At 40.8% G+C, this 16,527-nt stretch overlaps 1 protein-coding gene across 1 annotated transcript in view; it reads left to right on the top strand.

The window, feature by feature from the left end:
- The window catches only part of itga4 (integrin alpha 4), a 156,646-nt gene that overhangs the window by 128,249 nt on the left and 11,870 nt on the right, over positions 1-16,527 (top strand). The window contains exons 22-24 of the mRNA XM_072261764.1: positions 3,484-3,595; positions 9,458-9,574; positions 13,216-13,332. Of these exons, the coding sequence (XP_072117865.1) occupies positions 3,484-3,595; positions 9,458-9,574; positions 13,216-13,332 (346 nt within the window). The remainder of the gene's footprint in view (positions 1-3,483; positions 3,596-9,457; positions 9,575-13,215; positions 13,333-16,527) is intronic.

The following is a 16,527-nucleotide window of genomic DNA, read 5'->3' as shown; positions in this document are numbered from 1 at the left end:
GGCTGAGCAGCAGTGAACCATCTGATTGGCCTAGCAGAGTTCTCTTTGGGAACTAGTTGACTTGATCAGCATTTCTGATCTGGCTATTGTTCACGATTGCACTTCATTAAAAATCATTAATAATAAATAAGATGGACTAATATAAAGGCACAAATTGACAGCAGTTTAAAGTTTGCTTTATCTCATGTCTGTAGCTCCTCAAGTTAATAAAAACTATTTTTTAAAACGGTAACTTTTAAGGTGTTGAGTATTTTTTTTTTAAAAATGCAGAAATGGCTCATGCATAATGAAGAAAGGAACCCCCAAATGAAAGGCTGCCAGGCAACTTTAGTTTGCATATATTGTCAGAGTTCAGTGCTTTGTCCTTATGTTGATGAAAGGGCCATGTGTGTGTCTGAAGTGAAGAAAAATAAATTGCTGATCAGCATCCACTGCACCTGTGTTCCTTCTGGCATTAGTTGAAGGAATTTTAATGAACCAACACAAATTGGAAATTGGGGCTATAATATTATGCCCAATATCCAAACTGGGCTTGTACTGCAAAGCACCCCACTGACAACATGTCCTTCCTAAACTAGTACTCATACTTATCCTTGTACTGATTATACAGTATATTGGGAGCATGTTCAGAAATATTAATAATAGTGTATAGTAAAATGAATAAAAGTTATAATCATTCTTGGTATCATCAATAGCAAATAAAACACATAGAAAAGATTTTTAGTTACTCTGGAAGCCAAGTGTGTAAAACTGTTAAAAGCCTGGCAAGCAAAATGTATTGAAGATCAGCTAAAATGGTTGAAAGTATATGACAAGATGTCAGAGGATAGGGTTCCCTTTGTCCTTACTTACAACCCCATGAGCATCAGTATTCAGCACAAACTCCATGTAATTTCTGCCATCTCCAATGGGATCCTACCACTAAACACATCTTTTCCTCCCCACCCCTACCCCCTGCTTTCCGCAGGGATCGCACTCTCTGTGACTCTTTTGTCCACTGATCTCCCTCCTGACACTTGTCACCTGCTCTTACTTGGGGCTCCCAGCAGTCCTTCCAGGTGAGGCAACACTTCACCTGCAAAACTGTTGGGGTCATATATTGCATTTGCTGCTCCTGGTGCAGCCTCCTCTACCTGATGTAGTTTGGGGACCACTTTCTTGAGCACCATCACCCTGTCCATTGCAAAAAGCAGAATCACCCAGTGGCCACCTATTTCAATTCAACTTTTCATTCCTAGTCTGGCATGTCTGCTAATGGCCTTCTCCATGATGAGGCCAAACTCAGGCTGGAGGAGCAACACCTCATATTCTGCCTAGGTAGCTTCCGGCCTGATGGCATGGACATCAATTTCTCCAACTTCTGGTGATTTCTCTCTCTCCTTGCTTCCCTGTTTTTTCATTCCCTATTATTACCCTCTCGCCCATTCTCCTCACCTGCCCATCACCACCCTCCTGCACTCTTCCATGGTCCACTGCCTTCTACTAAATTCTTTCTTCGGACCTTTGTCTCTTCCACTCCTGGCTTCTGACTTTATTCCATCTCCCTCCCCACCCCTCCCCACCCACCTTCCCCCCTCATCTTATTTCACGTATCACCTGTCAGCTTATACATCTTCCACTTTCCCTATCCTCTTATGCTGGCTTCTGCCTCAGTCCTTTCAATTCCTGATGAAGAGTCTCAGCCCAAAATGCTGACTGCTAATTACCCTCCATAGATGCTTCCTCATTGTCTTGTGTTTCTACAGCAAATTGTGTGTGTTGCTCAAGATTTCCAGCATCTTCAGAAACTCTTGTGTTTATGGCATAATGATGCATATTTTGATTTTCTTTTCACTGGCAAAATTATTATCCAAAGCCTAAGAGTAGTAGTGATATCAGGATTGAAGTCCACCAGGCAGATTTCATGATGGCCATCAAGTATGTTTTGCCTTTTTAAAGCTTAAGTAAATAGGAAAAGAAAAGGCTCTGAGTAACCAATTTTCTTAAGTTTTTATGTTCTTATGCAGATGAAAATTGCTGGGAATATTAACTAAGCCAATCAAAGAGAGATGTTAACATTTTGATCAATGAACTAGAAACATTGATGATATAAAACGTTTTAATCAAATCCAAGAACACAGAACCTAGAGCATACAAAACAAAAAGCAAAAGATGTGATCAGTTATTGGATAATGGACAAGAGAGATTAAATGTCAGAAGGCAGAATGGTCAGAGAAACTGATGTTTGGTTTCGAGCTATAAATGTCAGTTACAGAATTGATACCACCAGCTGCAGTCACTCAAGTGAAATAGAAACTGTGGTTATGATCTGAAGTTATTGAACATTTTATGTTGAATCTGGATAGCTACACAGTAGTATCCGATCAGAAGTTGTGCTACTCTTCAACTCCCAGTAACCTTTGTCGGGACAGTGTTAGGAATCAGCTTCTTAATGCTATCATAGCTGGGAGAGGGAAGTTATGGGGATAAGCTCTCACTACCTACTTAATGTTCCAAGTGCCATGCATCTCAGATAGCCTCAGACAACCAAGTCCAGTTCCTGGCCTTCACGTGTGGCTTAGCTGCTAAGCCCGGCTGAAAGATTTCCACTGATAGAAAAGGCAAAGGTGGGTTACTACTGACTTTAAAAACCGTCACTCCAGGGTGATGGGGCTCATCAGCCATGGTTGGTAGGTCACCAAAGAGGAGGAAAACTCTGATCTCAAACCTCCATTGCCTTATGGCTGTACCCACTTATGGAGAAGGCTTTGGAAGTAAACTCCAAGGAAAAATCTGGAGCTGGAATGTCTGGGGCAGTCCTACGTTGAGTTCAGTGCTGACTGGCAGCTCCTGGGATACCACTGGTGCCAAACTGCATCGGTCTCTGCCCTTCCTTTGGATCCATCAGCTCTGTGAAGAAGGGGAGTCTACTGCATGGGTAACAGCTTGCTCTCCATATTGTACTGCCCTGGCTTGTGCACCGACTTTGACAGATAGGATGCAACATCCATAGCCGGCTCCAATCAATGATGGGCCATTAGTAGCATTAGAAATCACACAGGGAGGTCATAGTGGGAGTAAATTAGATAGTTGAATGTAAATGAAATGGAAGGGAATTGTATGTAGACCAAACTGAAACAGATAAGCAATCAATACCCAATCAGCATTTGGTAAATCCAATGCACAGAGGACCACAATGTATGTAATGAGTTTATTTTCTAACTTAAAGATATACACAAAGCAACTTTTCACCAGTTTGGCACACAACATTCATCTCTGCTCGATATAATGTTGCATTGATTTTGTATTTGCTTAATGATAAACTTAACTCGCAGATGAAGATTAAATGTTATTTATTATACTACTAAAATATGTAGATAATGTTAATATGAACAGATGTTTAACTCTCAGTAAACACTTCTTGATTTGGCTGCATTAAAGGAGGAATTGACTGTTATTTCCTTGGGCTACCTAATACAATATTGTCCTCTGCTTTTGAAACAGGTCAGTGTTTCCTTCCTCATTTTTGTACGAGGGAACCATAGGCGATGATTTAGGAACATTTAATTTCTTTGATTCACCTTGCCCATACAAGGATATCACATATTCATTTCATGTAAGTCTCTGTGTCTTTCAGTACAGATGTATATAGTTGTTCGCATTTGGACCGAGTTTATAGATGGTTTAAATTTTGTATTTCAGCAGAGTATGTACATATGAGTAGCTGCTTGAATAAGTTTTTAGACTGCATAAAAGGCAAGTATTCTCACATAAAATGAAACATTTCTCTGCATTTTGTTTCAGAATGCACAATCATGGACATTTTAGTCTTCCATGAACTGTGCATGATCATACTGGCACCTTGGTTTTATGGAGGCCTGGTTGATAGAGGCCTTTCTTCGAATGAACTAACTTGGCTATGTATACTGTACCTCAGATTTTACCTGAATTGCAGCCTCCATCATTAAATTGCCCCTTGGCCTGTCTTCCTATCTTTTTGGTCACTTGCTCTTTTTCAAGCATCTCACCATTCCTGCCACTTGAAGTGCTTGTAGCTGTCTACACAGGCATCTCTGAAGTGTATTCACTGCTTCCCACCCTCAGGTTCTACATTTTCACATTCACAACGAATTCCTCACAATTTCTGCACTGTCTCACATAAATTCATTACTTTCTTGGACTGTAAGAAAATATGAAACAGCAGCAGGCATTGGCCAGTAAGATCAAGACTGCTTCTTGACCTTGTTACCAGTTTTCCACACAAACTCGTATCCCTTGATTCCCTTAATATCTAAAAATCTATTGATGGCTCCCCAAATTACAGTGTAGATTCTGACCAGCTGAAGGCACAGTGGACAAAATCTCCTTTGCGTAACCACTCCCAGAAAACTGAAGAAAGCAGAACCCACCATCCCTGACCTTGTTATAAGTTTGACTCTGCCAGGCTGGAGGAAATGTGGAATACCTTGAATAGTGTAACTCGCAGAAATCCATGTTTATTTTACATTTGCTCCACAATGGCATGCAATTTGTTAACCATCCAATCATTCTATACCAAGGCCAATCACAGTGTAGACCTGTGTCAAGGAAGGCTCCACCAGTTCCTGAATATATTTTTCAACTTCCTTGCTCCCCTCCAACCAATTTCCCTCTAGTGTGGAATTAGAGAACCCATGGAAAACTAAGTCATTGGGCTTCTGCAATCCAGAACCAAGGTTATCGGAAGCTTGGTGGTCAATTTGCAATGGGCAGACAACACTAGTTTTTGCATACATTTAGAAACCATGCTCCAAACCATTAACAAATTTGATCATGCAATGTCCACAAGGCAAAAGTCCTCATCTACTTACCTGGTCTGCTGTGCATCGCCACCCTGTAATACTGAAGACACATGGGCAGACTCTTGGTAATGTGGACCAGCTCCCATTTTTAAGAACCTCTTCTCAGTGAAAGTAGCCATGAACAATAGGATTCACCATCACATTTATTGCAATAGCACAACCTTAGGTCAATTGATGGAAAGAATGACCGAAGATCAGGATTTCAAATCCAAACTCATGATTTAATGAACACTAACCTCCAAGCTTCTGAAATTTGGGCAGTTTTTAGCATAGCACTGGCGAGATGGCACAAATTTCAATAGTTGTATGGTCAAGAAGTATTTTTGACTGGTTGCAACACCATCTGGTTTGGAGGCACCAATGCATAAGATCAGAAAAGGGTGCAGAGGGTTGTAGACTTACTCAGCTCTGTCATGGGCACCAGCCTCCCACCATGAAGGATGTCTTCAAAAGGCGATGGATCAAAAAGGTGTCACCCATCAGGAAGGACCCTCATCATCCAGGCCATGCCCTTTCCTCATTACTGCCATCAATATGGAGATAAGAGAGGCTGAAGATGCACTCCAAGTTTTAAAAACAGCTTCTTCCCAACTGCCGTCAGATTTTTGAGTAGGTCATGAAGCCATAAACACTACCTACCTCACTGTTTTTCACCAGTGTGTACCATCTACAAGATGCACTGCAACAACACACCAAAGCTCCAAAGGCAGCACCTTCCAGAGCCACGACCACTACCATATAGAAGGACGAGAACAACAGATACCTGGGAACCCCACCACTTGGAAAGCCCCCTCCAAGTCGCTCACTATCCTGACTTGGAAACATATCGCAATTCCTTTACTATTGCTGGGTCAAAATCATGGAATTCCCTCCCTAACAGCACTGTGGGTGTACCTACACCTCAGGAACTGCAGCGGTTCAAGAAGGCAGCTCATCACAACCTTCTCAAGGGCAACTAGGGGTGGACAATAAATGCTGGCTTATCTGGCAATGCCCACATCCTGTAAATGAATAAAAATAAAATTATTCATTTTTAGACCATAGGACATAGGAGCAGCATTAGGCCATTTGGCTCATTGAGTCTGCTCTGCCGTTTGATCATGGCTGATCCATTTCCCTCTCAAACCCCATTCTCCTGCCTTCTCCTCATAACCTTTCACACTGTGGCAACAAGAATCTATCAACCTCAGCCTTTACCTGGCCTGCACCACTGCCCAAATCACTACCCTCTGGCTTAAAAAGAATCTCGTCATCTCTGTTCTAAATGGACATCCCTCTATTCAGGTCTTAGACTCCCTCGCTATAGGAAACATCCTCTCCACTTTCCCTCTATCTAGGCCTTTCAACATTCAATAGGTTTCAATGAGGTCCCCCCTCATTCTTCTAAATTCCAGTGAGTACAAGCCCAGAGCCATCAAACGCCACTTATATGACGAGCCTTTCATTCCTAGAATAAATTCCATGGACCTCCTTTGAACCCTCTCTAATGTTGGCACATTCTATCTCAGATAAGGGCCCACAACTGCTCACAATGCTCCAAGTGAAGCCTCACCAGTGCCTTATAAAGCCTCAGCATTACCTCATTGTTTTTATGTTCTAGACCTCTTGAAATGAATGCTAACATTGAATCTGTTTTCCTCGCCACCAACGCAACCAGCAAATTAACCATTTGGGAATCCTGCATGAGGATTTTGAATTTTTTTCCCTGTTTAGAAAATAGTCCAAACTTTTATTCCTTCTACTAAAGTGCATGACCACACACTTTCCAACACTGTATTCCATCTGCCACTTCTTTGCCCATTCTCCTAATCTGTCTAAATTCTTCCGCAGCCCCTTTCCTTCCTCAATGCTACCTGCCCCATACCTATCTTTGTATCATCTGCAAACGTGGTTACGAAGCCATCAATTCCGTCATCCAAACTGTTGACATACAACGTAAAAATAAGTAGTCCCAACACCAACCCCTGTGGAATACTATTGGTCACCGGAAGCCAATCAGGGAGAGCTCCCTTTCTTCCCTCTCTTTGTCTCTTGCCAATCAGCCAGTGCTCTATCCATGCTAACACCTTTCCTGTAACGTCATAGGTTCTTGTATTGCTCGGCAGCCTCGTGCGGCAGTTTGTTAAAGGCCTTCTGAGAATCCAAGTACACAACATCCATTTTTTTCCTTTAAATATATTCTTCTTGTAATTTCTAGCAATTTTTATTTACTGCACCGTACTGCTGCTTCTGCATAACAACAAATTTCACAACCTCTGTCAGTGACCATAAACCTGATTCTGAAACTGCTATGTCTTTCAAATCCAATGGCAGGATAAATGAGTTGACATCAGAAAGTATCACAGGCTCTGGGGCACCAGGATTGAGGGCTTGCTTAGACTTGGTCAGCTGTTTGGCAGCCACATTGTTGGCATGCTTGATTATATTTCCAAACAGGGAATCCAGACCTGTACATAATATTCCGATCCGTTGCAGATAGTTGGAGTGAGATGCTGTATATCTATGGAATTCAGCAGGTCAGACAGCATCTATGGAGAGGAAAAAGCAGTTGAAGATTTGGACTCAGATCCTTACTGGATCTCCTGCATCTGTAGAATCTCTTCTAGCTAATCTTGTGTTCAAATTCGCTCACAGTAAAGACAACAGTTTGCCTTAATAATGGCTTGCTAAACTTGCATGTTAACTTTCGATATCCAATCTCTATTTAAAAATACTCCATTAAAAATGTTTTCCCTTTCAAAGTGGAGAAACTCTCCATTATTGACATTATGGGTAACCCGAGGTAATTTCTAAAGTAAGTACATGTTTGGCACAGCATTGTGGGCCGAAGGGCCTGTATTGTTCTCTAGTTTTTCTTATGTTCTGTATTACATTCACCATGTCCTTATCTCTATGTACCTTTCCCACAGCTCACCCTTCCACCTACTTTGTGTTGTCAGAAGTCTCAGGCCCCTCATTTAAATCATTAATATTGAACACACCTTCTGCCATAGCCTCTGATATCAAAAATAATCCATTTGTTCCCACTAAATTTTCAGTTTATTAACAAATCTTTAATCTATCCCTTGAATACTTCAATCTCATATTGTTGATATCCTCTTTCGTGACATTTTATCAAAGACTTTTACAATCCAAATACATTACACTCGGCAGGTTCCCCTTGCCTGTTCTGTTAGTATCTAAAGAAAAAGATGATTTGCCATTCATAAATCTAAGCTGATGCTGCTAAGTTGTGCTACTATTCCAATTGTGCTCTGTTACTACTTTTTTAAAAATAAAAGATTACACTATTTCTCTGACTACTGATATCATGCTCCCTGTATATTGAGCCTGTTTTCTGTCTCTTTCCTTACTTCTCAAAGGGTCTGCAAAAGACAACAAAATGTGTAAATATGAAATGAAAGAAATAATAATAGAGAAGTAAGCCCCAAATATCACAAACATGAGATAAAACGTCTTTGAAAGTGACTCCATAGTTTGTGGGAACAGTTCAGTGATGGTGCAAGTGAAGTTGAGTGAAGCTATTCCCTTTGGTTCAAGAGCCTGATGGTTGAGGGGTAATAACTGTTCCTGAACCTGGTGGTGTGGGTCCTGAGGCTCCTGTTCCTTCTTTCTGATGGCAGCAGCGAGAAGAGAACGTAGTCTGGGTGGTGGCGGTTACATTCCAATCTGGGGGAACCATTTTAGAATCTATGGATTTTGCAACATGATAACCAGTGGGTTCACTGTCAACACAGTGATAGCCTTCAAAATCCTAGAATGCAGGTCATCAGATCTTGGGTATTTATGCCTTTCAATCCCATTAATACCTCCATTTCTTCACTCATTATTTTCCTTAAACTCTCAATTTATTCTGGACCTGTTATCCTTCACTATTATTGGGACAATTTCCAAGTTGTCTTCTATGAAGAGACCCCAAATATTTGTTTAATTTCTTTGCTTTTTTTACATTTCACAAGATAAAATGTCCTGTTTGTCAGCATCTACATTGCCTTACAATGATTATTTTTTTCTCCACATACTTATAAAAGCTCTTGCAAATACATTTCCTTTGCATTTCTTACTCCCTGCATCTCCCTCTACAAAGTGACTCTCCTTATATGCCTATGACACTCTCCTTAATTGTGGTTTTTCAACTCGATTCCAAACTGATTATTTTTTGCCCACCCACAATCCATATTCCCCTTCAGTTATCACTTCCTTCACAGGAAGCAGGTGAGCATCTGAGGGAGTAAAGATAACTAATCAAATCCTTTTCCGCTGTACTTTCAAATGACTAACTTTCTAATCAGTGGCCACTATTCATTCTGCCTTTTCTGCAGCTATCAGTGGGCTGTATCATTGGGCCAAAATGTTATTCAGAATTCAGAACCAATGTTCAGAGGGACGTCCATTTAGAATGGAAATGAGAAATTATGAACAATTTTTTTATAAAATAAATATAACAGTTGCATTTCTGCTCCTAAAAGGTGCTTCCGTAGTAAAGTTGCTGAAAAAATATTGGCAATAAAAGATAAAATGAAAGGCAGTAACATTTTATTAGTTAATGTTTCTGTAATTTGCTGGCTACGTAAATTAGTTTGTTGTTGTATGTTGAGATTACCTATATTTAATCTATTCATATTGACAACTTCCAGGTAATCAACAGTGGGAATAACATGGCTCCTGATATTGAGCTGAACATTGCACAGCCTAATACATTGGAAGGAAATGACTTTGAGCTATTTGAAATTCTTCACATAAAGGTGTTGGATGTAAGTTCTTTCTGTTTTAAAGACTCCTAATATCATATTGCCAATACGATCTCAAAATGTGATTAAGTTAAATATGAAGCATAATTAGCATATTTACATTTTTTAACCTCTAGTTAGTGTGGTTCCCCACTTGGGCACTGAGATTAGATGTTAGTTATGCCTGTGGATTCTCCTTACAGTATGATTACCAAACAAATAACACTCTAGAAACACATGCAATGTGAAACATATTTACTTAAAATAGAAGCACAATTCTGCTGTGAGAAGAGAAACAAATTATTTTGGTTTTATGACTTTACCTCCGAAATGGGAAAAATTAGCATTGAGAAATTCAGTGCAAGTAGTTTGAAAGAGCGTTGGTAGAGATGAGAGAAGTATGAAAGCATTTGAGACTAAATTATTGAGGGAGTGACAGTATAAACTAAGATGATTTTGACAGTGGTTTTACTAACAATTGTACAATCAGTTGTCAGTAACTAGTTGTACTGATCTGAAATTACTGAGTTTGCTATGTTGAATCTAAGCACTATAGGCAATGTGCTTAAAGGCGAATTGTACTTGTGCTATAGAGATCTTGAGGCTTGACAGTGTAGATATTGGACTGTTTTCACTCATGGGGGAATGTTGAACAAGGTGGCATAACTAAAGGTAAGGGACTAGTTATTTAAAAGTGAGGTACATTGAAATTTCTTCTTGCAGAGGATTATGAATCTCTGGAATTCTGTACTCTGGCAGATGGTGAAAGCTTGATTTTTGAAAGCATTTAAAGTGCAGGTGGAAAAATATTTGATAGACAGTATATTGGCTAATAAGGATTAGCCTTGATCATATTAAATAGTGGGGCAATTTGGGTCTAATGACCCATGTGAACAATGAAAGTGGATGAGGATAGAGATATCTGAAAATGGAGAATTTCAGAGAAAAGCAACATTACTTAGTGTTACACTGTAACTGAATGGAGGTACACTGCAAAAGCAAAATCTCAGCCCCTCCACTGCAGAGGGGCCTTATTGTGAACAGCCCAGTTCGGTATTGTGAATCTAAAAAAACTTTATTTATTTACCTTGCAATTTTGAAAGTGCTGCAAGGTGGCAAAAAGAGGAAGTAATATTCTGCATTACCTGTTCTGACGAAGTTTATTTTCTAAATAATTACAAAAAGTTCAAAGTAAATTTATTATCAAAGTACATATATGTCACCATAAAGTTGAGCTTTATTGTTTTGTGGGGATACTCAATAAACCCAATAACCATAATAGAAACAACAAAACAACAACAGGGCAGGCAACTAGTGCACAAATGATGACAAACTGTACAACTACAAAAAGAAAGAAAAAATAAATAAGCAACAAATATCGAGAACATGAGATGAAGAGTCCTTGAAGGTGAACCCATAAGTTGTGGAAACAGTTCAGTGATGGGGCGAGTGAGGTTATCTCCTCTGGTTCAAGAGCCTGATGGCTGATGGATAATAACTATTCCTGAACCTGGGGGTGCGAGACTGTGGCTCCTGTACCTTTTTCCTGATGACAGCAGCAAGAAAAGAGCATGATCTGGGGGGTTCTTGATGATGGATGTTGCTTTCATGTGAAAGCATTCCATGTAAATGTGCTCTATGTTGGGGAGGGCTTTATCCATGATGGACTGAAGGAAAACTGGGTTTTCTTGCTTTGATGGTGGTGTGATAATTGATTACTTCTCATTGTGCACCTACCCTACTTAAATTTTAATTTTGCTTTTCTTTGCTTGAGTGAAAGATTCTCTACCACATTACAGGTGAATAGTATACTAACATATTGATAAATTTCAGCTTTTCCTTTGACTCCTACCCTTTTTGAATATCTTTAAATAATATCATCTAATTACCAACATTTAAAAAGTGAGGTTATTCAAGTAGATTCATAATACAAAACTTAGTTTGTATTGATGAGGGAAAATAATGATGACATGAGAATGAATGATTGGAGAAGAGGTGTAGCTTCATGCAGATGCAATGACAAGGAAGATCTTTAGCATTTTGAATTCTTTAGAACAGCAGAAAACTTCCTATAAAATTGAGCGTGAATTTGACAAATTAGCTAATATTAAGTTGAATTTAAAAGATTGTAAACTAGAAATGAGAAAGAACAATCTTTTTTTTGATGCACCTGCTAAATTTGTTTAAACTGAGTACTCATGTAAGTCCTCACTAGAAACATCTGCGTTTATATGATGGATCATTATCTCCCCCCACAAATTTTTAAAAAGAACTGACAGTTTGTGTAGATCAAAGTTTAAAAGAGCCATAAGTTCTTTAATATCTCCCCAAACAGCAGGATTCCTTCAAAGAATTTCTTTTCTCTTCCAATTTTTCATACAAGAGATGGTGTTTCTGGAAATACTGCACTTCAGTAAAACATAGACGTCAAAATATTGTGGATGACACAAAGATTGGGGCACATGTTCCTTTTTAGAATAAAAGGCAAGGCTAACAGGTTTAGCAGACCTTGGTTTTCGAGGGAGATTGAGGACCTTGTTAAGAAGAAGTTGGAAATGCATAGCAAATGAGATGCTTGAGGAACGTAAGAAATGCAAGAAAACACAAGAGGAAAATTAGGAAGGCTGAATGAAGGCATGTGGTAAATGTGAGCAAGCTTTTTCACTGAGACAAAAACTAGAGGTCATAGCTTAAGGGTGAAAAGTAAATTATTTAAGGGGGAACCCAAGGCTGAATTTCTTCACTCAAAGGGTGGTGTGAGTGTGGAAAAAGCTGCCAGCAGATGTGGTAGATGCAGGTTTAATTCAAGATTCACGATTGTTTAATGTCGTTTCCTGTATACATGTGTGAAGGAGAACAAAATAATTGTTACATTAGATCCAATACAACACAGAAGAAAACCCAGAAGATAAAGAATACGATAATAATACAAAACACAATAAATATAAATACATCAGATAGCTTATGTACATTGATTCTATGTCCATAAAGTGATACTAATCTGTACATAAGGTGACTGCCAGGAAATAATGAAGTAGTGGTGGAGTTAGTGGGTAGAGGTTTTGATCAGTCTTACTGCCTGGGAAAACTAACAATTTGTGAGTCTGGTGATCTTGGCATGAATGCTACATAGCCTCCTCCCTGGTGGAAGTGGGACAAACAGTCCTTTTGCAGGGTAGTCCTTCATGATGTTACTGGCCCTTTTCTGATACCTTTCTGTATCTGTCCTTGATGGTGGGTATGTTGGTGCTGCTGATGGTGATGCACTGGGCAGTTTTGACTGCCCTTTGTAGAGTCTTCCTGTCCACCACAGTGCAGTTTCCATCCTAAGCAGTGAAGCAGCTTGTTAGGTTACTCTCAATTCTGCATCTGTAGAATGACGTGAGTATGGATGTGCAAGGCCCAGCTCTCTACAACCTCCTCAGAAAATGGGATCTTCGTTAGTCCTGACGAAGGGTCTCGGCCCGAAACGTCGACTGTACCTCTTCCTAGAGATGCTGCCTGGCCTGCTGCGTTCACCAGCAACTTTGAAGTGTGTTGCTAGGATTTATCAGACCATTGTTTTGCCATCCCACTCAATTGATATGTAGAAGTCAAATTATTTCAGTTTGTTTGAATATTAGCATAGTCTCATTTTGTTAAGGTTTTAATTTTTCTTTTTCCAGCATAGCCATGGAAAATGTTACTTTGAGGAACATTTGAAAAACTGTACGAACCTGCCTGATGTATCAGTACTTCATCAAATGTTTAACTTCGTCAACAAGTATGGAACCAAAGAATTGGTAAGGATTGATATAAAATTAATTAAGTTGTACCAGGTTTTAAATGATGAAATGTTAAAAAAATGGATTCTTAGAATGATTTCAAACTGATCAGAGTAAAAATAAATCAGTACAAGAATGCACCATCTGCACCTATACATTGAGATTAAAAACACAATAATCAATTATAACAGGATTTTTTTTTTGGTAATGCTTCTAATGAAGTGTCAAGGGTTTTCAAGGGAGACTTATGAGGCAAACACAAAAAATGCTGGCCAACACAGCAGGCTAGGCAGCATCTATAGGAAGAGGTACAGTCGACGTTTCGGGCCGAGACCCTTCGTCAGGACTAACTGAAGGAAGAGATAGTAAGAGATTTGAAAGAGGGAGGGGGGAGACCCGAAATGATAGGAGAAGGAGACAGGAGGGGGAGGGGTGGAGCTAAGAGCTGGAAAGTTGATTGGCAAAAGGGATATGAAACTAGAGAAGGGAGAGGACCATTAATTTCTCCTATCATTTTGGATCTCCCTCTCCCCCCCCCCACTTTCAAATCTCTTACTATCTCTTCTTCCAGTTAGTCCTGACGAAGGCCCGAAACGTCGACTGTACTTCTTCCTATAGATACTGCCTGGCCTGCTGCGTTCACCAGCATTTTGTGTGTGTGGCTTGAATTTCCAGCATCTGCAGATTTCCTCGTGTTTGCGCTTATGAGGCAAAGTTAGATTTCTGAGTCATATTACAGCAGATGAAACAGCAGTATGAATACAAATAAAAGCAGTTAAGTTTTGGATCAGAAGTTCATAGAAGCAGGAAGGCAGCATCCTGTGGTGTAGAGGGGTGGGACAGAGAAGAAGAGAGCTGTCGTCATTGGAGACTCTATAGTCAGGGGAGCAGACAGGAGATTTTGTGGACGTGAGAAGGACACCCGCATGGTTTGTTGCCTCCCAAGTGCCAGGGTCTGGGATGTCTCTGACTGGGTGCACGACATCCTGGTACGAGAGGGAAAGCAACCAGAAGTCGTGATACATGTTGGGACCAACAACATAGGCAGGAAGAGGGATAAGGTCCTGAAGTGTGAGTTTCGGGAATTAGGCAGAAGGCTGAAGAACAGGACCTCAAGGGTGACGTTCTCAGGATTGTTGCCAGTGCTACGTGACAGAGATGGTAAGAATTGGAGGAGATGGCAGTTGAATGCATGGCTGAGGAGTTGGTGCAGGGAGCAGGGTTTTAGATTTTTAGATCATTGGGATCTCTTCTGGGGAAGGTGGGACCTGTACAGATTGGATGGGTTGCACCTGAACTCGAGGGGGAGCAATATCCTTGCAGGTAGGTTTGCTAGCATGGTTTGGAAGGGTTTAAACTAATTTGCGAGAGGGATGGGACCCAGAGCGAGAGAGCAGTGAAAGAAGTGCATGGAGTAAAGCCAGATCTAACATACAGAGAGGCTTTGAGGAAAGAGAAGCAGAATAGACGGTGTAAAGACAGTAAGGTAGAAGGGCTGAAATGTGTGTACCTCAATGCAAGAAGCATCAGGAACAAAGGTGATGAACTGAGAGCTTGGATACATACATGGAATTATGATGTAGTGGCCATTACAGAGACTTGGCTGGCACCAGGGCAGGAATGGATTCTCAATATTCCTGGATTTCAGTGCTTTAAAAGGGATAGAGAGGGTGGAAAAAGGGGAGGAGGGGTGGCATTGCTGGTCAGGGATACTATTACAGCTACAGAAAGGGTGGGTAATGTAGCTGGATCCTCTTTTGAGTCAATATGGGTGAAGTCAGGAACAGGAAGGGAGCAGTTACTCTACTGGGGGTATTCTATAGGCCCCCTGGTAGCAGCAGAGATACTGAGGAGCAGATGGGGAGGCAGATTTTGGAAAGGTGCAATAATAACAGGGTTGTTATCATGGGTGACTTTAACTTCCCTAATAGTGATTGGCACCTGATTAGTTCCAAGGGTTCAGATGGGGCAGAATTTGTTAAGTGTGTCCAGGATGGATTCCTGTCACAGTATGTGGACAGGCCGACCAGGGGGAATGCCATACTAGATCTAGTACTAGGTAATGAACCGGGTCAGGTCACAGATCTCTCAGTGGGTGAGCATCTGGGGGACAGTGACCACTGCTCCCTGGCCTTTATAATTATCATGGAAAAGGATAGAATCAAAGAGGACAGGAAAATTTTTAATTGGGGAAAGGCAAATTATGTGGCTATAAGGCTAGAACTTGCGGGTGTGAATTGGGATGATGTTTTTGCAGGGAAATGTACTATGGACATGTGGTCAATGTTTAGAGATCCCTTGCGGGATGTAAGGGATAAATTTGTCCCGGTGAGGAAGATAAAGAATGGTAGGGTGAAGGAACCATGGGTGACAAGTGAGGTGGAAAATCTAGTCAGGAGGAAGAAGGCGGCATAAATGAGGTTTAGGAAGCAAGGATCAGATGGGTCTATTGAGGAATATAGGGAAGCAAGAAAGGAGCTTAAGAAGGGGCTGAGAAGAGCAAGAAGGGGGCATGAGAAGGCCTTGGCGAGTAGGGTGAAGGAAAACCCCAAGGCATTCTTCAATTATGTGAAGAAAAAAAGGATGACAGGAGTGAAGGTAGGACCGATTAGAGATTAAGGTGGGAAGATGTGCCTGGAGGCTGTGGAAGTGAGCGAGGTCCTCAATGAATACTTCTCTTCGGTATTCACCAATGAGAGGGAACTTGATGATGGTGAGGACAATATGAGTGAGGTTGATGGTCTGGAGCATGCTGATATTAAGGGAGAGGAGGTGTTGGAGTTGTTAAAATACATTAGAACAGATAAGTCCCCGGGGCCTGACGGAATATTCCCCAGGCTGCTCCACGAGGCGAGAGAAGAGATTGCTGAGCCTCTGGCTAGGATCTTTATGTCCTCGTCGTCCACGGGCATGGTACCGGAGGATTGGAGAGAGGCAAATGTTGTCCCCTCGTTCAAAAAAGATAGTAGGGATAGTCTGGGTAATTATAGACCAGTGAGCCTTACGTCTGTGGTGGGAAAGCTGTTGGAAAAGATTCTTAGAGATAGGATCTATAGGTATTTAGAGAATCATGGTCTGATCAGGGACAGTCAGCATGGCTTTGTGAAGGGCAGATCATGTCTAACAAGCCTGATAGAGTTCTTTGAGGAGGTGACCAGGCATATAGATGAGGGTAGTGCAGTGGATGTGATCTGTATGGATTTTAGTAAGGCA

This window comes from Mobula birostris, chromosome 6, assembly GCF_030028105.1.
Source record: "Mobula birostris isolate sMobBir1 chromosome 6, sMobBir1.hap1, whole genome shotgun sequence".
NCBI lineage: Eukaryota > Metazoa > Chordata > Chondrichthyes > Myliobatiformes > Myliobatidae > Mobula > Mobula birostris.
The sequence above is the reverse complement of the archived record's forward strand: the minus strand, read 5'-3'. Positions and strand labels throughout refer to the sequence as shown.